General features: G+C 56.1%; 1 protein-coding gene across 5 annotated transcripts in view; it reads left to right on the plus strand.

The window, feature by feature from the left end:
- BLACAT1 (BLACAT1 overlapping LEMD1 locus) overlaps nt 1–22,611 on the plus strand; it is a 35,883-nt gene extending 13,272 nt beyond the window's left edge. For 3 of the 5 annotated variants that reach the window (XM_087762350.1, XM_087762352.1, XM_087762351.1), the window contains exons 2-3: nt 15,072–15,275; nt 15,608–22,611. In XM_087762350.1, the coding sequence (XP_087618476.1) occupies nt 15,112–15,213 (102 nt within the window). In that variant the 5' untranslated portion in view covers nt 15,072–15,111 and the 3' untranslated portion in view covers nt 15,214–15,275; nt 15,608–22,611. Of the gene's footprint in view, nt 1–4,574; nt 4,854–11,385; nt 11,502–15,071; nt 15,276–15,607 lie in introns of those variants that run through there. The other 2 variants (XM_087762348.1, XM_087762349.1) reach the window with 2 other exon arrangements.
- The last annotated feature ends 167 nt before the right edge of the window (nt 22,612–22,778 follow it).

Genomic DNA, 22,778 nt, shown 5'->3' on the forward strand with positions numbered 1-22,778 from the left:
CTCTTGCTTGTGCCAGCACAAATGCCCCGTGCCAGCGAGGAAAGAGCCTCGGTGGATACGGGTGGTTAAACACCCTTGAAACACGGTGCGAAGCTGTGGTGTGAATTCCAGCTGAGCGCTGGCGGCTGTCTCTGCTCCCGTCCCAGGAGGGAGCCAGGTTTGGGCTTTATAGGAGCTGTTTGAGCTTGTGTGTGTGATGGTGAAGCCACATGCAAAGGGGGTTGGGGGGCTGGTCTGTGAGGGGAGGGGAAGGGCACCTTAGCGTGTCCGCTCCTCCCAACACTGCCTGTCGTCAGTGGATTCAGCCCTGATTTATGATGGTGGGAGATGGGTTGATCTCTTTTCTTCCCGGGCTTGTGCCCAGGGTGATGTCCCTGAAGTCACTGGAGTCACCCGAGGCAGGTTTGAGCCAGGAAAGTGGCTCCCCAGGGGAGTCGAAGGGGCCACACTGGTGCAGAGGTGATGGATATCCAGCCGTCACTTTCTACCTCTGGACAAAGTGACCCCGTACCCCACGGGGCTCCTTCCTCACCTTCGCCCGTTCATTCCTCCATCTCTTTGTTCCCTCTGCTCTAGCTGCTGCCAATCACTGAACCGTCCCCTACAGCCCGCCGGTTTCCCTCTCCCTCCATTACCAAGTCCAAGTCGCTGGAGATCCCAGGGAGCAGCACTCGCCCTCCTCGCACGCCTCCGAGCCCCTGCACCATGCGGGACGCTCGGGCTGCAGCCCCCGCCTCATCCCCTGCCTTACACAGACCATTGCTCATCAGCCCTGCGCGCTCCGCCGACAAATCTAGACAAATCCCCCCCCGGCTGCTGCAGCATCTCCTGCCTCGCAGCCCAGATTTAATTACAGCTGGGGCTGCGGGAGCTGAAATATCTGTGACCAGGAATGTGCTAAAAGGCCCTGGAGGATCTTGTTAGTGAGTGACTTACCTGGATTCCTGAGTTGCATTTGCCCTCTCTTAATGGGCTGTGTGGCAAATTGATGGCTAGTTTGCAGGAACAGATCTGGGTCATTATCTCGTCCCTTCCCTCTGCCTCTCTCATCCCTCCACCTTGAAAAGAAGCCGGAGGAAACAGCAACGCTCCGCGGCGTGCAGTGGGGCTGAGCAGAGGCAGAGCGGAGGGGTTTGGGGTTCGGCAGGATCATAAGGCACACACAAGGAACCGTCTTGGGGTCCTGCGGCCAGATGTCCCCCTCCAAGGGTGGCTTGGTTCAGATGCAGGTCCTCTGCGGAGGACTGATTTGTTGGTTTGCAGAGCACAGAAGCACCGAGGGGTCAAACCAAAATGAATTTATTCTGAATTTTTTCAGCAAGCTGAGGAACAAAATCATCTGGGGCTGGAGAACATTTTGTTTCACCTGAAGAAAAACTTATCATTACATTTCCAGTCACCTAAAATACGTATTTTTGGTAAGAGCGAAGGAGAGCTGGGAGTGGCATGCTGTTCCAAATGGAAAAGTGGGAAGGAAAGGTTGCAACTTCTCAGAGCTGGTTTTGTACCCAAAGCCGACTGCTACAAACTAACTGGATTTGCAAAATTTTCCTCCTGGCTCAAACTTGCCTGTTCCAGCAAGAATGTTTCTGCTTGCCAAAGCAACCTCAGGCACCCATGGAAAAGCCAGTCCTTCGGGAGCCCAGTGCCGGGCTGAGCTGTGCCGGGGCAGCCGGAGCCCGGCTCTGCACGCCCTGTCCCCCTCAACACCTCGCCAGCCCCAGTTTTCCTACCCGTGTCCCTGAGTTAGGGAAAGCCAGGTCCTGGAGCACTGGTACCCACGGGGAGGGGAAAACACAGCTCAGGGGCTGCCAGGGGGTTGGGGAGAGGCTGCACGAGCGATGTCTGCTGTTCTGGAGCGAGGTGGGCTGAGCATCCCTGCGGGCAGAAAGCAAAGTGCAAAAGTAGCCAGAAAATGAAAGGATTTCTTTTCTCTCCTTAAAACCAATCAGACCAGTTTTATGCTGTATTCTGTGCTTTGGAGGGAGTGTATGATTGCGTGTGCACCTGCAATATTAGGACTATTTTGGACCTTCCCAGGCCTGTGGGTTTTCTGTGGCTGCCAGAGCATCCTGTGAAGGGAACCTGGGCTCCGTCTGGCCTCTCCTTAATGCAATGCTGCAGCGCTCGCAGCCAAGCGGCAGCTGCTGTGCACAGGCTGCGATGCTGCGATTGCTGTTGTTGCTGCAAACACGGGTTTGTTGAACACATCTCTCCGGTACGTCTTGATAAGGGTGTTGTAGACAGCGCGGTCTCATCATCAGACGCCCGCTTTGGGGAGTGATGGGGAAGCAGATCTGCGTTGCTTTCCCGAGCTCCCCATTAAGGATGCACTGCGTGAGCTGGGCTGTCGCTCAGCTTACCTGGCCTCCCTTTTTATTGCCTGTAAGAGTTGGGGGATTTATGTAGTATTCTGGAAAGATTTGGGTTATATCTCTTTTGTTAAAGCAGCTATCAATACAAAATCAGGTGATGAGAAAGCTGATTAAAATCCATAAATAACCCCAGTATTACCCTATCCATGGGACGTACGAGTGACAGACAGGGTGCACCGTTAGCTGTACAGAGCACTGATACAACAAATACATTTGAGCCTCCTCTTCCCCAAGCAGATATTTCTATAAAGCCAAAAAGTCCAACCATAACGACTTGGAGGGCAAGGTAATGCACGCTGAAGGCTGGGAAATGACATTGTTACAATGACAAATATTCTCCGAATACCCAATTCATGATCCTGGGCGCCTTATAAATGTGATTAGTAGATCTAATCTTGCTGTGCTGGAGCCAGTTGTCAAGACAGCTTGAAAATGGATCGTTGCCCAACTCTGACTTCAACTGCTCCCCAAGTTCTAATAGTTAATGTTTAAAAACTGAACAAGAGTTGGGTCCCGCACGCCCTGCCCTGGGGCACGAGCCAGCCTGTAGCTGGGGAGAGAGGGGCTGGGGAGGGGGGACCTGCAGATGATCCCCTAAAAGAAAGGCTGATTGCACCTTCTTGGGATGCAACTACTATGGATCTCTGTGGAAAACAAAATCATTTAGGGGTACTCAGCTTGGCTGGTCTCTGATCTTGAGTAGCTACCCATCCGTTCGTCCATCTGTCCATCCACCCTCTCCGTTTCAGTTGTTGGTGTGTATTATTTCTCTCCACCTTGCGGCAGGGATGGAGGCAGCCCTGGAGAGGCTCTGTGCACGTCTCAGCTCTCCCCGCACCTGAGACATGAGCAGGGAGCCGGGGAAGGAGGGGATGAGCCCTGGGAGAAGGCGAAGCAGCGCTGAGAGCCCTTGCCTACAGGGAGGCTTCCTCTTGTGCTGTAATTTTGGGTGTGCTCCCTTTGGGTACGGTCGTGTGGGCACCCCAGGGGCCTGCCTGCTCCAAAGGCGATGCCCACATGTGCCTCTCTGGGTGCTGGTGGGAGCTGCCAGGCGCAGGTTTTTCTGCAAACCAGCTGGAAAGGCAGGAGAAGAAGATTTCCAAAAGCACTCAAGTGCTTTTGGGTAGCTGGGATGGTTTCCAGACAGGTTGTCACAGCATCCCAGTGCCCCCCGGGACTGGCAAAACTGGGCTAAGCCCCGAGTGCCCCTGGCTCCCGGGGGAGCGAGGCAGGCAGCTTGCTGAAGGCAGCAAAGTACTTTTTAAAGCACCACTCTAAGCACTGTGAGTCTCTAAGGTGCGTCTGATGCCTTCACCCAGGATCTTCTGGGGGATCCTGGTGGGGACGTGGTTTCAGAGCAAGCAGGTGCTGTTCAAGCTTTTGCATTTTTGGGGCAGCCTGGCCGGGGCGAAGGCTGCAGGGACGTCGTGAGAGAGTCCCCAAGCTCCCACCCGCCTTCCCCACCACCCAACCTGCCCAAACGGCCCCCACCTCCCACAAACCAGCGCCTGGGACGAACAGCACGGGGGAGGCTTTGAGCGTATCCAAGATACAGCGGATTTGGGCACCCTGTCAAATGTTCTCATTGTCTGACCCTTGTCCAGATGCCAGTAAAACCCTTTGGGAAATTCCCCCTCCACCCAGCACACCGGCTTTAATTACAGAAGAGGAATGCGAGGCAGAGCCCTGCTCCTCCCGCCTCTACGCTCGGCTGAGCCGCCCAGGGCAGCGCTGGGCGCCCGCATGTATCCCCCGAAGTTTGGGGTCTGGGAGGGTGTCGGGGCTGGGGGACGGAGGAGGAAGGCAGAGGGGCCATGGGGAAGGACAGCGGCGGAGGCAGGCGCTGGGTGCCCCTGCCCGGCGCTGGCGGGATGCTTCCCAAACCCGGGGTGACGAGCGGGGGCTTGTCCCCCCCGTCCCACTCTGGCAGCAGTACCCGAGCAGCAGGACATGAGTAATATACATCCCACTGGGGGAGTTAGATCAAAGGCAGTGAAGTAGATACAAGAGGTTTCTGCTTCACAGACCAGAGAGGCTGCAGTTCAATAGCGCCTTTGTTACCAGCTCTCCAGAGCTGGGGATGGAGAAATACCTGACCCCCCGCTCCCTCCCTCCGCTCCCGGCCCCTCGGTGCACAACCATTTCAAATATGCGACCGTGCAGCGAGGCTCGGCAGGGACATGGGGACAGGGCGCTGGGGATAGCAGCGGGAGCAGCCTGCAAGGGAGGGATCAGGGCTTCAAAAATGAGACCCCCCCGTAGCCGGCTGGGGCTCGGAGGCAGTGGGGACGGCCGCCCCGGGCAGCGCTGGGCACCGCTTCCCTGAGCATCGCTGCGGCACCTGGGTTTTGCTGGCGGGGGCCAGGGCGGCGCGGGAAGGAGAGGAAGGTGTGGGCGATGCCACGGCAGCTGCCTTCCCAAGGCCCGTGCCGGCTGGCATGGTGCCCTTCCCATGGAGAGGATGCCACACTGCCAAAGGTGAGGTCAGCCGCGCTCGGCCGGCGGCTCCGGGCTGTCCTCGGGTCCCTGCGGTGTGGTTTGGGGCTGGTGGTTCTCGGACGGGCACGTGTCCTCGTGCTCCAGTGCTGGGGAGAGCAGCCTGGTACTGGAGCCGCCCTGCATTGGGTGCGACCTCCTTGGGAAGGTCTTGGGTGCCATAGCGGAGCCACAGGGCCATATCCCAAAGAGCCATTAAGTCCGGCTTGACAGATTTACCCCTCGAATGTGCGATGCGCAATGCAATTGGGGCTGTCTCCTTAGTGCACCCCCGGGACCAGGGGTTGGGTTGGTGCAGAGCTGGGGGGCAGAGACCCACACGGGGTTCCTGGCGTGCACGCAGCGCCCACGGGCACGCACCGGGGCATTCGCCTGCAGACCTCCCCAGCGCAATGCCTGCACCCAAGGGCATAACACTGGGGCCAAACAGTGCTCGCGCAGAGCTCGGTGCGGCGGGCTACCCGCGGGGTGCACCGTCCTGCGGCTGCCACCGGCAGAGCAAAAGGGCCGGGAAGGGAGCGTGACTGCGTCAGAAGGTGGGGCACACCGTGGCCTTTTTTTCTTGCCATTCATATATGGGAGTTAAAAGAGGAAAGACCTTGGGAAAACGCCAGTTCAGAGCCACCCGTGTGCTTCAGAAGTTTGGTTTATAGGTCAAAGTCGCGCTCACTGCTATTACGAACTGCAGGGTGCAAAATCCTTCCTACTTCCAAGCCTGGTTGCTGTATAGTTTTAGAAACATTGAATTTCCCAAGGATTCTTGCTAGGGCAACAAGAAAGGGAGTTTCCAAGACTCAATAGCAGAGCTGACCTCATCAGCTCCTGGCAATTAGCAGTCGCTGTTGCTGAAAGAGCCGGCATCCTGGCAGGGGAAGAGAATAAAGGCAGAGGCCAGTGCTTTCCCAGAGACAACCTGGGCAGCTTTGGTGCCGCCGGAGGAGCTCCCCCAGGTGCGGGGAGGTGCAGAGGCTTTTGCTAAAGAATAAGGTCTGTGTCCGGCTCTCGGAGGAGCTGCTGGAGCAGCTGCTCCCCATGAAATGCATCACCTTGTCCCGAGACACCTCTTTTGTGGGTATGAAGATGGAGACTCCCTCGAAAAGGCAGCAGGGGAAGGCAGCAGCTGGGGAAGCGAGCGGGAGGCGGGTTTGCAGCCAGACCTTTCTTTAGCCCTTTGTCTCAGCCGACAAAGGCGGGTCTGTTGGATGCACCTCTTGCTGCTGAGCATCCGCCGCCTCTGCAGCCAGGTGAGCTGCGGGGGCAGTGGGGCCAAGGGAAGGTTTGCGGTTCCCGGTTCTGCCGCTGAGCGGACTCTGTGACTATGGGCAAGTCCCTTGGTGGCCCGGAGGGTCAGATTTGCAAAACAGCTACGGGACAGGGTACAGCTTTATCCCGAGGTGAGCACTTTCCCCCCTTGCTTGCAAAAGGGGTTTGCCTTGTGGGCTCCTGGGCCGCTGCAAGGGAAGAGGCTGCCAAACAGCAAGATGGTCGCCTATGGGAAGGGGCACTTGATCTGCAGGTGTACATTTGTGCTGCTCCATTTGCAACCAATCTGGTTTATAACTCAAGGTTTATCAGGTTTGAAAGCAGCACAAAAAGTTGTGATGGGGAACACCTAGCACTTACCGACAGAGATAAGGTGTAGCTGTGGCCAGGACACTGGCAGAGTGAAAATAAACCATTTCATTGCCTGCTGCTTGGGCATGCTGCCATTGATTCAGGCTATGGCATGTTGTCTTTTAAGTATCACCTCTGCTGCAAGAGACTGTTGTCCCTGCAATCACAGTTCATTACAGCCTTCGGAGCAGAAAAGGCAGGGCGCTGGGTCCTCCTCTCGGGGTCAGGCCACCGCGCTGGCAGGTTGCTGCTGAGGGGACAGACATGGCAGGTTTGGCTCTCTCCTTCCTTCCCCGGGGGTAACCCAGGATAAACCACCCTGCGATGCCACGGAGCTGAGAGGTGACGGGCGCAGAGGCCGTAGGGGTGCTTTGGGTGGGAGGTTCCCCTGTTTTTGTAGGGTCGAGCTGGGGGGGCTGCGGTCCCCGTGCAGGGATGGAGCGGGTTGTGCTCCCAGCTGGCCACCGGGAGGGAGGACAACTTAGAAGCGGGATTACTTTTTTTCCCCTCCTTCCCCTTTTTCCTTTTCTTTCCCCAAAGACTGCTGGCTTATCCTGGGTAAGCCCTCTGCTGTGGTCTATGGCTTTTTATTCCTATGTGATTGCTTTTCCTAACTCATGTAGGGCGAAAAGCCATGGGCTACACAGAGGAGGGACTCCACCTTCCAGGCACCTCTGCAAACCGCACGGACTCCTGATCCCTTTTTAATCACCCATATTTATTTGGTAACAAATAACAAGTGAAAGGGGGCACTGAAGCCTTGCAGGGCCTCAGAGGTTTAGCAAGACGGATGGGGCAGGGGGTGGCGAGCAGAGGGAGGCACAAAGGGGGACGGGGATGGTGGGGGGCACGGCCTTTCAGGCGCCGTCGTCCCCATTCAGAGCCGAACGGGCGCTCGGTGGCGCCGGGTGCTGGTGAAGGGGGCTGTGAGGGCGGCGGGAGCGGCTTTTCTTTGCCAGCGAGCTTTTCTCACACGCTTCAAAGCATCCCCACCTGCAGCCCCGCAGAACAAAAGCATCAGGCGGAGACCAAGGGCATTTCCAAGGGCCGCGGCTGCTGCCTTAACCCAGCACCGAAACGGCTGCCAGGTGATGGCAGGAGCCCTTTCTGCTGTTGTTGGCTCTCCTGAGCAGGGGCTCGCAGGGGGCTGAGAAAAGCCCGAGCAACTCCAGCCCCGTGTCCTCACCACGCCGTGCCCCTTCCAGGGGTGCTGCAGACCCAGCGGGTTGCGCAGAGCCTGGAGCCACCCAGTTTGCACCAGGCAGGATCCGTCCCTGCAGCGCCCGCGAGGCCGCGGCCAGACCCCGTTGCCACCAGGACGTCGGAGGGGAGGCGGTGGTCGGGAGCAGTGAGAAGGACAGGTTTGATTATACAGCGGGACTTGGCAAATTTGCACTTTTTCAATGTGCAAAGGCAGGGTCTGCGAGCATGGCAGCCTGGCAGAGCTGGGCTGGATGGGGCGGGAGAGGAGGGTGCCGCTGCAGACCCCGCCGCTGCAGACCCCACCGCTGCAGACCCACCGCTGCAGACCCCCCCACTGCAGACCCCACCGCTGCAGACCCCCCCACTGCAGACCCCACCGCTGCAGACCCACTGCTGCAGACCCCCCCACCGCTGCAGACCCCCCCCACCGCTGCAGACCCCCCCACTGCAGACCCCGCCGCTGCAGACCCCCCCACCGCAGACCCTGCCGCCTCTGTCAGCACCGGACCAACGTCGGGGGTTACGAACCACCCTCACCAAGCAGGAAGCGAGCAATTTCTCTATTCTTTTTTTTTTTCTCACTTCCTGAGCTTTGAGTCATTAGGTGTCAGGTTTTCAAGTTTATTTCACCAGCCTGGAATGCATCTTTAAAAATAATAGTCATTGAAAAAAATAAAAGCTGAGATTCAGCTGTAATCCCATGACTCAAGGAGGTGTGGAAGGAAGAAAATCATGAAATCCCATGAGTTGCAACAATGAAAGCATGAGAGCTGGCAAGACTGTGGCACATAAATCATCAAAACTAAACACCATCAGTCAAAATGAAAGGAATTAAGCCAATCTCACCAGGCTGTTTTAATTATTTTTTAATGAGGATTTGCTCATTCAGAAAATTCACCCATGACAATGGCCACCCCGAGCCATTCACGCTGAGCAGGGCCCGTCCCCATGGCGGACACGCATGGCTTGGCCCCGCCGCTCCCGCCCCGGGGCTGCTCCGGACCCGGCGCAAGGCCGGGGATGGGGACCCCGGAGCGAGGGTGCCATTAACTGCCAAGAATGGGAGAGCAGGGCAAATGAACCAAAAATAGATGAGGAGTCCCGTTTTTGCCATTCACTTTGTTGCAACCCAAAATGTTGCTCTGGGGAAGTAATGAGCAAAATCCTCTCCGGCCGGTCCCGGGGGGTTAGTGGGTGCTGTGCTGCGGTGGCTCCCCGACGGGGGCACAGCCCCAAGCCCCCGGCAAAGCCAGGGGCATCACTGCAAGCGCTCCCACAAGCACTGGGGGAGCGGGGATGCTGGTGCTGGGGCATAGACTCCATCTCTGAGCGGTGATTGCCTCTCGTCAAGAGACTGCAGAGGGATGCTGGAGCGGCAGCAGTCCCCATTAATATTTCGGTGGCTGTTGGGCAAAGCGGCTCAGAGCAGGATTATCGGCAGCCTGTCTGCACTACGCCGACGAGATACTCCACCCCTGAGACTTGCTCTCACTACCCTTTATACTATTGATTTTTCTTTTAGCAAGGCAGGCTTTAAGCAGGAAAGAAATGGAGGGAGCACGAGCCACTGTGTTTCTGAGGTGCTGTGCTGAAGAGCAGCTGGGACGGGAGGAAACCAAGTGGGCACGTTGGTCTGGGTGTCTGGTGGTCAGGGGCCAGGGCTGGTGACTTTCTGCCAAATCTCTTTCTTTCTTGCCCTTGTTTGTCCAGCTCCAGTACTCCCTGGCAGTGCACAAGGGCTTAAGCAGCAAGATTGGACTTGTGGTTCTCAGTCTGTTTGGTCCTCGGGGGGACATCCAACCAGGGCTTGCAGGAGGTGAGGGGGGAGATGTGCACGGGACAAGTGTTTCTATGAAAGCCCTGCCGTGCAGAAGGCATTGGCAGAGACCCCTGGAAAACGTCCATCGCGGAGAGAAGATGCTGCCAGCGCCAGGTGAGCTCTCGGCTTGTCTGGCATCCAGCTCCCAGCAGCAGCTCCAGTCACCTTTCAATTAGCACAGCCTCTGCCCGCGGCCCCGTGCGGCTGCGATTACTGCCCACGTCCAGGGCCAGGCAAAGCAAAAACCCTCAGCTGCCATGCTTATAAAATATTCACAGCATTAAATAAAACAGTAGATCAGGTTGGCATTTTCAAAGCATCTTAGAGAACTTAGGCACACACCTATTTTTAAAAAGGCAGCTATTCAAATCCCATTCCTGGTCCAGAGAAGCAAGCTCGAGGAAGAGCTGCTGCATGGGTACTCCTGGGCAGCTCCATCTCCAAAAGTGCCTGGCAAAGGTGCTGGAGCAGTCGGACATCCCCAGCAGTCCCCGGTCCTTCCTGACCTCCCAGGAGCGAATGTGCAGAGCAGGAGAAGCCGCTAATTGCAGATAATAACTGCCATTTATGAGTGAGGCATCCACCGTCCCCGGCTTCCTCCAGGAGCTGGGCGTGGAGCTCCCGTATCCCAGAGCCGCCGGTGGGTGAGGCACAGGCTTGTCCTGCTCTGCCCTGCAGGGAGGAGAAATCGCAGCCACATGCCCTGACACAGAGCCCTCGCGCTGCCGTATCGGCCCCCGGACATCCCTCGTGGCAGCAGCCCTAATTTTGGCTTCGGGCATGCGAGGGCCACCCGGCTCGCACATCAGCTCCTGAACACCGCCGGGGCGAGCGGGGTTTGCTTCCCACTTCGCAGCCCATGGGCTGGGGTCGCTGCCCACTGCTGCCTGCGCAGGGCTCGGGATGGGGTTTGCCTCCATGCAGCGTTGATGGTGCGCTGGAAGAGCAGCAGAAGCAGCACCAGCTTCTTGCTGGGTTGCTCGGCCCCATGCATGCTGATCCCAGGAGATAACTCAGGGAGAGAGTGCCAGTTATTAATATTTTAATTACAGCCAGATGATAATGAACTGAAAAGCTGGGGTTTTTAATCAAAGCTGTGACGGCACCCAGCCCTTACGGGACACAGCGGGACGCCCAGCGCCTCGCCAGCAGCCCCCGGCCCCCGGGAGGGTTGATGCACACAGGGGGCTCCGGCACTGGGACCTCCTACGGAGGGGATGATGCTCAGTGGGAGCCCAGGGAGATTTTAAAGCTCGGCCCTTGTGTGGGATGCCCAGAGAAGGACCAGGGCGTTAAAAACCACGCTGCAGCCCACGTCTCCAGCAGGCAGACCCACTGGGTCTGTGCTTTGCATGAACAGCTTCCCCGGGGTTTGATCCGTGCCTGGCTATGTGATATTATCGTTGGGTATTTACCAGCCCTTTGCACCAGAGGGTTCAGTTCCTCGAGTGCTGATCCCACATGAAATCCAGGTCACTTGCCTGTGCCAGCGCTTTTGAGAAAGCCTGCCCCCAGTTAGCTGGCTGAGAGGTGGAGGAGGTTTGCACAGACAATTCACCAATGGGACAAAAAGAGACAAATCCAGGACTTGCTGGGAATTATTTATTCAGCTCTGCTCTTGGCAGGGAATTACAGATGCGCCGGTTGTGCCACAGAGCACCTTCCTCCTCCCGTCTGCTTGGAAATGGGTTATTTAGTAACTGGTGAGGCCACTGGTGCTGAGTCAGCCCACAGCTAATGAACACCCTGGCTGCCCATTTGAAATTTATTGCACCTATTAATTACAACCATTAGCTGCAGCCAGTGAAATTTTTATAATGAGGACCCTTGCGACTTTGCCTTCCTAGCAGCAAATTAACTGTGTGGGGGGAAGAATCAATGGGATCAGCATACTTTACAGAAGCGATGTTTTAATTAGCGATTCTCTGCAAACATGCCAAGCAACAGCTTCGCCATTCATTATCTCTCCTTAAAGGGATGGTGCTTCTTTTCAGGTTAGTTTTATCCTGGTCTCGTCTCCTCTGTTATTGGGTTTCTAATGCACTGCTGCTCATTATAGAAGCTGCTTTGAAGTTGGTTTTATCTTAGGTCTGGTTGTAAGCAGCAAAATGTCCAAGGTTTGGGCGGGGGGGGGAAGCAACCCTAGGAAATAATGGGTTTGAAAGCTTGGCTGAAAAATAGCTAAATTGGATGGATCCTGTGGCTGTGAGGAAGAGGGGGACAGGGAGTGTGGGAAAGGGGTTGTGTCCCCTCGGGGACAGGCTGCCCCGGCAGCGAGCCCCGGGGATGTGGGACCTGCATCTCTGATGCTCAAAAAAGAAAGGACCCGAAGTCCCAGGCGAGGCTCCCCCCATGCAGGGAGCGTCGGTGTTGCACGGAGCTGCCATGCTGCAGAAGAAAGTCTCTGCGAGTCCCGTGAGCACAGGGCTGCGGCCCCAGGCGCTTCTCCGGGGGCTTTTCCAAGGGTGTCTGCTCAGTGGATTTTAGAAAATCAGGCTGGTTACCCCCAAATCATCAGCCACTCCTGAAAATCTTGGCTGTAGAGGTGGACGGACTAGCTACCATGAAAGGCAAATGAAATGGAATTTCTGGGAACTTTTCTACATTTCATTACAAATTATTTAATTCCATTTGGCTCCCTGCAAAAATATGGGACCAATTTCCATTGCAAATGATCCCATTTCCCAGGAAAAAAACGACATGCTGGTGGAAAAAGGCAGCTTTGAAATTCAGGGTTTAAAATGCAAAACTTAATGTTGTTTTTTCCAACCAAGTAGCTAAAAGTTAATTCAACGGCGTTTCTCAGAACCAGAAAAGCTGGGGCAGAGTAAGAAAATCAGCCGAAATGAAAGCTCCCAGTGCTTGAGGACGCCTTCCCGGGGCCGGTGGCCACTGGTGTCACCTGGCAGCCCCAGCCCATCGCTGCAGCACGGCTGGGCTGAGCTGGTGCCCAAGGCAGCATCTCCGGCTCTCGCTCCCGACCCCTGTCTGCACCCCTGTCTGCACCCCTGCCTGCACCCCCGGCTCTCCCTGCCCAGGCCCTCCCCTCCTGAAGCTGTCCTGTTTCGGCTGCCAGCCGTGCTGCCGCGAGCTGCCCAGGGAAATGGGTAATTGCTGGGCTAAGGAATAGACTCTGTCCAGCTGGTTCAGAAAGACATTTTTTAGGGCTCAGGGAAAGTGACATTATTAAAGTGAGCATGCTGATTTCAGACAGCTCCCAATTCATCACTGTGACAGTGACAAACACGGCCCGGGGTTATGCAGTTGACTAAAGAGAATTCTCTAGCTTTACATTTTTAATGCTCCTCGCATTTTCTCTGCTGCAGTGGAGTTTTATCCAACGGATCTTCTCCCTTGAATAGAAAGGGCAGCACGGGTCTGTGAAGCATGCCCAGCCCTTGCACATCAAGCGGGGCTTCTGTCATCACTGCCCAAGCCAGTTCATTTATTTTTTAATTATTCCTTGCTCCTTCAGGATCCTTTTTCTACCTTTTCAAGAAGAACAGGAGCGTCAGCCTCAGCTGGGCTGCTTCTATTCTCTGGGGCTCATTCATCATTGTCTGCTGCCTGAATGGGAGGCAGAGGGTCAGCCTGAAAAGCCTCCGCGTTACAAGCTCCTCTAAATATATCAATAGGTCCCTAATGGATGCTGGGGTCCCAGCCGGACCGCCCAGGCGCTTGGGGCGGCTTTGTGTCTGCAAGGGGGAACAGCCGGGCCGGGAACGTGGGGTGGCACGGGACAGCGGGGACGGGCACCCATGGGGAGCGAGGGCTGCTCAGCCCAGGCTGCCTGGGAGGTCTGGTGCAGCCGTGTTTGCCTGGTTAATGCAGGGTGTTAAACAGCGGGGACGGCACTGGGCGGGAGGCTGGGAGCCCTGCGCGGGCGAGGGTGGCGTTTGTCAAATCTGGGTTTGGCAGTGCCGGGTCAGACCCAGCGTGCCAAAGCAGGGTGCCGGCTCCCAAAGGCTTCTCCCTGCCAATCGTCCCTTCCCCGCTGGCAGTGGCTTTGCTCCGCTCCAGCTGAAGCTGTGCAAAGCCGGGAGGGCGCAGGGGCCGGGAGGTGAGCGGCCCCCCACCCCAGCGGGCTGGCCCCCGCGCAGCCCCTCCACACCAGCCATTCCCTCCAAAATCCCATTCTTAGGCTGGTAACAAAAAGCAGCAGCACAAAGAGAGACGCGGAGACCTGCCGCTATGCTGAGAAGCCATTCAGAACGGGAGACTCATTAAAAAGCCTGTTGTCATTATTTGTGAGCTCCAGAGGTAGCCTTATTTAATTTGGGAGCTACTACACAGGTACCCAGATGGCTGGGGAGGGGGGCAGTGGCAGAAGTGAATTAAATGGGATGCCGCTCGCTGCTGCCGTTCACTTTGTGCTGCAGCGGGGCCCCTTGGAAAGCGGGAAAGTGGGAAAGTGCAACATCACTGCTGGTGAAGAGCATGTGGAGATGGGGGACCGTGGGCCCCACCTGCTTTGTCTTTTTTCCCTGTGGTTGATTTTCTCCCAGCTGTCCCTGCTGTGAATTAGGACTGCTCCAAACTCTGCCAGGGTTGCGGGCTGCCAGCAGCGGGCTGGGGGCTCTCAGCAGTGCCCGGCTGTTGGGGGGGTCACTCTTTGCTCGCTACTGTCAGTGGCCATGAGCTTCAGGAGGTGACAGTAGCTCCTACACTGAGATTTCCACTTGGTCCTCCAACAGCTCAAGCATCGTGTCCATTTCACAGATGGGTAAACTGAGGCCCTGAGATGTTCCCTGTCTGTGCTGGTGCTGACAGGGAGCACATGCCGAGTCCAGGCTCTGCAGGGAGCCCCAGGCAGTGACCATGCTGTGGGTGCTGCGGTCCCTCTGCTCTCTGCACGGCTGGAGGACGGCACAGTTGTGGTGGTGAGGATGTGACTGGCTGGGCAGTGTGGCGCTGCGTGGGCTGGGCACGGCTCCCTTTGAGCACCGGCACTGCCTCTTCTGGGGCAGAGTTAGAGCTGGATATCTGCAAACTGTACAAAAGCTAAATATTAAAGTAGGAAGAAAATGAAGGTTTGCTTCAGATAGTATTTCTGCGAGTATTTGTTATCTATTTAAAAAAAAAACCCAGCGTTTCATTTGCATAATTACATTTTGCAGCTGTTGGGCCACAATGTGGGCTGTGCTTTGGGGCATTATTTTATCTGTTGAAAACGGACACAAAGAGAGTGAACTCTGCTCTCAGCTGTGCCTCATTGTGCCGTAACCGCTGGTGCTGCCTCTGCGCCGGGGTGCTCCCAGGGCACCTCACCTCCCGGGCCCTCGCATATGCATTAGGCGCTGCAAGCTGTCCCCACGTCTGTCCCGATTGTTCACTGCTTTTGAGGAGAGGGGCTGGGGGGGAGTTTTAATCTCCTCGTCTCTCGCTGGGTGGGGAATTTGGGAGTGCGTGGCTGGGGGCCTTGGATGTGGGGAAGGAGGGGGAAGGGAGATGTGCACTGGTGCAGGGTGATGTTCCAGTTTTGTGATTTTGGGGATTTGTCCTGCCCATGCATCCCCCATGCATCTGCAGGAGCTGCCCTGACTCCTCTCCCTGTCCCCATCCAGGTCTCCCGGGGGTGCTTCCACGCCTCTCCGGCTCCAGGTGATGCCCCAGTTCACCTTTGCTTGCTTCTGTGGGCTCCATGGCTTCTGCAAGATGAAGAGGAAGAAAGAGGAGTCCAGCGCAGAGCAGGAGACAGCGGTGTGAGGGGCAGACTCGTGTGTGTGCCCTGCCGAGCCATGCCTCGGGACTCCGTCCCCTTCCCATCGGTATGCTGCGACTGCCATGGGGATGTTTGCTACGACTGCTGTGGGGATGTGTGCTGCCTCCTTTCTTCTTGCCTCCCCAAGGACCAGCTCCTCCCGGGCATCACCCTCTGCCTGCGCTGTCTGGGGGTGCCTCAGGAGGCTGGGGGGCTGCTCGGCTGAGCTGGTGTGCCTGGGGTGGTGCTTGGCAGGGGAAGGGGAGCCTGGGGCTGAGCAATAGTTTTCCTCGTTGATAGCAGCAGCGGGCTGGGAAGAGCGTGGAGGGAGCTGGTTTATCTGCTCTAACACACTGATCCTGCAGCTTCGCTCATTTTCTCTCCCCTCCCTCTTCCCAGATACTTGTGCGGCCAGGGGAGAGCCAAAGCACTGGAATGACCTTGCTGAGAGGCAGAAGCAGATGCTGCGGACGTTATCCAGGTGCTGCAGCAATTCTGCCTGGACCCCCAGCCCAGCCGGGCGCTGAGCCCTCAGGACCAAAGCAGCCGGTGTCAGAGGGACCCTGTGTGCCAGCGGGGTAGAGATTTCCCTCCTGAGTGAGCTGATCTGCCCTTGCTCCACCAAGTCTCAACAGACAGACCCTGAAGGGGTTTTCAAAAGCCGGGGCCAGACCTTGTCCTTCCTGGAGTCGTAGTGCCGGAGAGGCTGGCCCTGGCTGGTAAGTTGTCCTGCTGCTGCAGAACTGGCTGAACGTAAAAGCAAGCTGGTTTGGGGTTTGTTGCTTTTTTTTTTTTTTTTAAAGTCTGGCTCAAGCAAATGTCTGTGACTCCAAGAAGCCATTCTCCGTGCCTCTGCCCTGCCTGGTTCCGCGGTGCAGCACACCAGAGCGTTTCGGAGGCACCAGACGCACTGACCCTGCTCGGACGCTGCTCCCTGTGCGACTGGTGCAGATCGAGAGCTCCCACGCCGTGGGTGGGGGGACACCTCGGTGCCTGCCCCCCACCCCCTGCACATCTGAGCCATGATGCTCAGTGGGAGCCTGTTCTTGTTTGGCAAACGGGTCAAAATCCCTGAGCTCCGGACACCTGAGATTCACTCTGGGGACATTTCTAGCACAAATGTGTCCTCTGGAGCAGAAATCCTTATATTCTTCCATACAGCGCTTCCCTTCTCCGTATGAAGACCCCCTGACCCTGGGGAGTCTGACCCCCAGGTTAGTCCTGCTCCTGCCACCGTCTGCTCCCATGGCGGTCACGCATCTGCCTTGCATCGCGTGGCTGTCCCCACGGCCCCACTCGCTCCTCCACCCTGTCTGTGCGTCCTTCCCACCCACCGCTGAAGCCATACGGGAGCTCCCTGCGTGCTGTGCCTTCCCGGAGGCACTGGAGGTTTGGGGACCGCTGCTGGGGTTTTGGTGCCCGGTTCCCCATCCCTGAATGCACCCGGCATTCGAGATCCCATTTCAGGCACCAGCAGCTGCAATGGCTCCGGTGCTCCTGTTTGCAGGCTGTGCTGGAGAGCAGCGGGGACAGCCCCGAGGAAAGGGTAAATGCTCGGGGCAGCCGTGCCCGCTGCCCATCGGTGCGGGCAGGTATTGGCCTGTGCAGATTGACACCCCCGAGAAGCCCCCGCTGCAGGGGACCAGCACACTCGGAGAACAAATCCTCCCCCTGTGATCAACTGGCTCGACCTTTCCAGGGTCTGCCCAGAGCTCCCAGACCACTGGGCAAACAGAGCTGTATGTGCCACTGACAGCTCCCCTTTGGAGGAGATTTGTTGGCTCAGCCAACATCCAGAACCAACACGGCTATTATTTTATTTTCTTATCCAAAGGATTTAGCACAAAAGCCTGGCCAGGAGCACCAATAACACGAGGTGCAGCTAAGGAGCTTTAAATCCTCTCTGCTGGGTGCCTGTTGTCCGGGCTGCTGTGGGAAGCAGCTGACTGGTGCGGGATGCGCTGCTGGAGCCGGCTCGGAGGTGGCAGCCAGCCAGGCCCAGGCACGGGGGCATGGACTGCGCGTGGTCTCCATGTGTCAGACCCCGGGGTCAGGAGGTTCGGGGCAGGCTGTAGGGTCTCCTCTGGGACCTCTGGGCTGCATCAACCCTTTCCTTAGGCAGTGCACGAGTCACTGCTTTGCCTAGGCACCAAGGGTGGCTGAGGTTAATGCTGATGCACCCATGTTTTGGCTTGGTTGAAGGTGCCCCATTCCTGGGGGCACACAAGCTGGGTCCCTGGTAATGATGATCCGAGCAGGGATCACCCTTGTCAGCGCAGCCTGGAGAGCTGGGGCTGTTGTGGCAGTGGGTGCGTGCTCCAGGGAGATCGTCAGAAGCAAAGGTTTAGGGGAAAATCACAGGCAGCTTCACTCAGTCAGACTTTACAGAAGCTAAATTATTGCCGTGGGGCGGCAGGGGTTTGGCCCAGTTCATCACCAGGTAACCTGTGCTGCTAAACCTCTTGGATTACAGATCCATTGTGGTTTGGCAGTTAAAGATGTGCAGCTAATGGCCACCCCGAGATCTTGTGTCTACGTGGAGGCTCAGCATTGCACTGAGACCAGCCCTGGAGATGCGGCTGGTGCATGAGGGGACGGTGCTTCAGGGGCTCACGGTTGTGGTGGGCATCCCCCAGGCTGGTCTGGGATGAGCTGGGAGCTCTGGTGGAAACACACCGTGCTCACGCTGTGCTTGCACTGTGCATGCTGTGCACGAGTTGTACGTGATGCACACGCAGTGCACACGCTGTGCTTGCACTGTGCATGCGGTACACGGTGCACACCCAGCACACGCTGTGCTCACCTTATGCACATGCTGTACATGGTGCACACCCTATGCACGCACTGCACACGCCGTGCACACGCACACCGCACACCTTCGGGACTCGCTGCACGCTGGACGTGTGCGGCAGCTCTGTGCCTGTTCAGGTCTTCCCTGTGTCTCGAATATTCCTGTTTCCAGTGAGGGGTTCCCAATCCAGGTGTTTAATGAATGTAGCACGTACGATTGAGACAGGCAGACACTCACCCACACCCATGTTATGTGCATTTCAAAAGACAAGAAATGAACCAAGTGCAGTCTGAACGCAGTTAAAGCACTTGAGCTACAGTTATTTTTAAAACGAACTTCCCACCTCCCTGGATGGATGTAGCTCTCACATCAACAATATGTTTTCCACCATGGCTCCGAGCAAAATGGTTTGCTCCTAGATTGACCTCTATTGTGTTCATAAATGGCTTGTGGTGCTTTTTGATTCCCCCGTCATAATGACTTGACCTCTAGATTTATGGCTGAAGGTCCTTTCATCTGCACACAGTTTCCCACCAGACTCCAGCCCGGCGCTTTGCTGTAGCAAACCTGCCAAGGGCTGAGCCCCGCACCGCTCGCCCCCCGCGCCGCTCGCCCCCCGTGCCGCTCGCCCCCCGCGCCGCCCAGCCAGCTTCCACCGGCAAATTCACAGTGGGCAAAAGCAAACAGGTTTTTTTCTCTCTCTTTCCAGTGGCAGCATTTTACTAGGGCAGCGTATGCTTCTGAGACTGCAAAGGCTGGGACGTTGACAGCTCCTGTCACAGTACAAACACTCTCTCTCTCTTTCTCTCTCCCACACGTTTGCACAGCCCCTGGCATTTTTATAAACTAAGAGTTTGCTTATTGTTCAGGATTTCCTCTTGCCCACCAAAGTGACAGGCACCCTGCCTTTGACTCTTCCACCTGGCTTTCGCTTCTCCGCTCCAGAAGCAACGGGACCTGAGCGAGACTGTAGTAGATAAATCTTACTAATGTTGGTGGCAATGAGCTGTAAGCTGGAGTTGTCCGTCCGGTGGTTTCCAAGTGCTTTTCCGAGGCTTTTCCATCCTCTGGAGAGAGGAAAGGAGGTGCGGGGACCCCCACGGCTGAGCAGTGAGCTCGAAGCTGAGGCTGCAAAATCACCTGTGTCCTGGCTGCTCGCGGGCATCCTTGGGGTAAAGCAGACGTGTGCGACATGGAACTCGTCCTCTCCGTTACAGAGCCGGCTCAGCGTACAGCTGGGCTCTCTGCAAAGCCCCCGTTAGGACACAAGCCTTATCTGTACTGTGGGCTCCCAGGGTTTATGGCGAGAGCCTCCACCTCCCTCCTCAGGAAGAGGAGAGTGGTGCTCCCAAAAGATGCATTTGTTCCCACCAGCAATAATCCCTCTTTAATCCTATTACACTAAGGAAAGCATCCAGCTTCCCTCGAAGCGGATGGTGGGATGCATGGAGGAGGGAGGCCCCTCTCGTTGTGGGCTGCAGCCGGTGCCTGCCCTGGCCGGGTCCCCGCCGGGGCTTTGGGGGGGACGTCCTGCGGCTCAGCCCCTTCCCGTGCACCCCGAGCTTTGCCACCAGTGCCAAAGGGCTGGAGAGAAGGCGGCAGCAGCCAGCGACACCCGCACACCAGCCCTGGGGATGGAGAAGTGACATCGCCTGAAACGAGGAGCTGCCTGTACCAAGGGTTCAGTGTCTGGAGCTGATGCTGAAGCGTTGGGAAAAATCAGTTTTAATGATCAAAATAACCAAAGCATCGCCTCAGGCTCACTTCCAAGATAGGCAGCATAGCCCCTTTGTAAATATTGGCTTATTTGGGAGCCAGGGAGCCTACAGATGTTTATTTGCATGACAATAGCCGGGTTGGGGACCAAAACATGTGTGTGCGGGGGCGCGGGGCGCAGCCTCCATCGGCAGACCTCCCTCGGCAGACGGGCTGGAGACGGAGGTGGTCCTGCCAGGGGAGCTTGCGCTGCGCCGGTTTGAGATGAAGAAATGTTTGTGCAGTGAGGTGGAAGGGTATGCGCACAAATTGGAGGAGGCAAGCCAAGAAAAAAAGCTGCAGCTTGAACTCTCATCTTCTAACAAATATGTTCGTAAAGGTTTTGCTGGAGATGTGAAAAAGGACCAGAAAAATAACCCCGGGGATCCCGAGGCAAACGCTCTGCAGCAGGACAGATGGCTTCCACCCAAACGCCCTGCACGCATCGTCTTGACAGCGCACTGGACTTTAGACGAGTGCTGTGTTTGCTACAGGCAGGGCAATTCCTGCATCCCAGGTGGTGACCAAGAGAAAACTGCTTTTTTTTTACAGAGATCACCTGGTCAAAGCTGCCCTTTCCCCCTCGCGTGGGCAGGATTTTCTTCCAGCTGCTCGACATTCCCGTGCTGACCCACTGCCCTCCCGCTAGCGAGTGCTGGGGGATCGCGCAGAGCAATACCCCGGGCAGCCCGATAAAATCTGCAGTTCACGGTCAGTCTCGATCCTCCCGGCCCATGCCCGCTCGCCTCCCCCTGCGTTCGTCTTCCCATAGTTCAAAAAACAACCGGTCTTTGTGGCTGCCCCAAAACACCACGTTTTTCAGAAGGTTACTCTGAGGACAAAGTACAGGCAGTTTCAGGCAGCTCCAGGTGGGCACAGGGAAGCACACGTTGTTTTGGGAAAACGCTGACCTTGTTCTGTTCCTATTTTTGCACAGCAGCACAGCCTCCCCAAATCAGGGTTTGCAGCCCCAGTGCTGTCCTTGGCGAGGACCTTCGGATTTATCTTCGGGCCAAAAAAAAGAAAGTTGGTGAAACACAAAGGGTATTTCTTGAATGTAACTTTATTTTTGCACAGTCCTCCTGTAACGTGTGGTGACCACACGAGCAATGCACTCATGGACTTAAACCACCAGGGATTAATCACTGCTCTGGAGTTTATTACAAGTGTAAAGATACGGGTCCAATTCAACCTTCTGGTATAAATCCAGAGAGGCAGTTTGTACGCTGAGGTGTCTACAAAAATAGTAATTATATGGAGATGAGCTTGGACTGGACGCCAGTGCTCCCAGATTTCTCCTCAATGTGTCTCAGCCCCATCCCTATGCAAAAGCACGTAAACAACAAGCACGAGGAGGCAAAGACAGGCTTACAGCGGGCACAGGCTAAGGAAGCCCTGACTCAACAAAGCCCTGCTTATATTTAAGTGTTTGCTTTGGGGTTTTGCTCGGTCCAATAAATTTGCCTAATTCCCCCCTAATAAACCTGGATCCATCACTACAGAAGTGTGCAACAACCAAGCAGAGGGAAAGGCAATGAACCGTCCTCGCAGCATCTCCCTAATGTTGCCTAACGAGTATCAAAGCATTAAACCTCTTTTTATTTTCCTTTTCTTTTATCCCACTGTCTGGGTTTCATCATGAAGGGACCTACCCAGACATGTTCCTCAGGAGTTTCCCAGCCCCAGTAGCCATAGAAACCGGCTATTTTTAGTCTGTTTTCATGATGCCAGTAAATGACTTTTTCTCTACTTTGGAGAGACAGAAGACCAGGTCAGCCTTGCACGCTGGCGGATGGTAAATGAGCATCTCCAGCAAGGCAGGCGGCCTCTCCCGTACCATACTGTACGTTTGAGAAAATAAATGTGGCATTTGTAAATAAGAGCACGTATCTATGCACAGAGCAGATTACTTTCTATTGTATTTCCTATGCTAGAGAAAATCTTTGTAAGAATTTTTAGACTATGGATTTTATAGATGTTTGGAGATCAGGGTTTTTGGTATATGACAAGCTTCCTCCTTTTCTGAGCTGGTTCTTCAAAAGACCCCGTAATACAAATTACCAGGGTTTGGAAATGCTATCAATGCGGGTAAGAGCACAGTGGTACTTAAACCATAAATCAGCCCCACAACAATGCCTTTCATTCCTGGGGTATCAGCAAGACTCGCAGCCAAAGGCTTTTGAAGTCAGATGGAAAAACACATTTGTCTGAGTAATTATCAGGCTACATGCTAATGAGCAACACTGGCTGGGTAATTCAGCAAGGGAAGGGAGCTGGGGCAGAGCATCGCTTTCCTGGAGGGTTTTCTTAAAACGCCCATCGTCTCCTGGGATGTTACCCCTTCCCGGCAGCCCTGCGGCAGGATCCGGCCCACGGGGGCATTTCCCCAGCTGCTCCCTGCCCTCCTCGGGGGCACAAATGCCGGGCAGCTCCTGGGTGCAGGAGCATCCCAGCCAGCGCCGTGTCCTCAGGGAGCACCGTGGGAAGGGATCAGCAAACCTCTGCCGAGCGGAGACGATGGAGACCGTTCCCTTTTAACGCTTGCCAGGTATCCTGGAGCTGTAAATACACTGAGCCCGATGGCTTCTGCTGTAAGATATCTAGTTTACAAGATTGTACTATAAATTATAGATGCATATCATGACTGCGGTTTGCACTGAGAGACTCACCTATTGATCTGTCTCCTGCTGGTTAATATTCGGGACTGCCACGGCCCTGCTTTCGGAAGCAGCGCGCTGTGGCGGGTCGTTTGTACGTCTCTCCGTCTGCACTTGGAGCGAGCACTTTCCTGGCCCGACTGTCGCAGCAGGCGGGGAAGCAGCTACGGCAGCTGCTGTAATAAACCAGCTTTACGATACCCCTGCGAGAGACGGGTTTCATTTCGTGCGTGCTGCTTGTGGCCCTGACCCGCAGTGGGAGCAGAAGGGGAGGTGGGTTTGGTGCAGCTGCGGTGGGGGACGGGCAGAGGTGGGGGGAGACGGACTCCCCTAACCCCGCTCTCTTCCCACCAAGGCCTGCGTGCGG

This window comes from Nipponia nippon, unplaced genomic scaffold, assembly GCF_047370975.1.
Source record: "Nipponia nippon isolate SJK-2023a ecotype South Korea unplaced genomic scaffold, ASM4737097v1 scaffold_25, whole genome shotgun sequence".
NCBI classification, from domain to species: Eukaryota; Metazoa; Chordata; class Aves; order Pelecaniformes; family Threskiornithidae; genus Nipponia; species Nipponia nippon.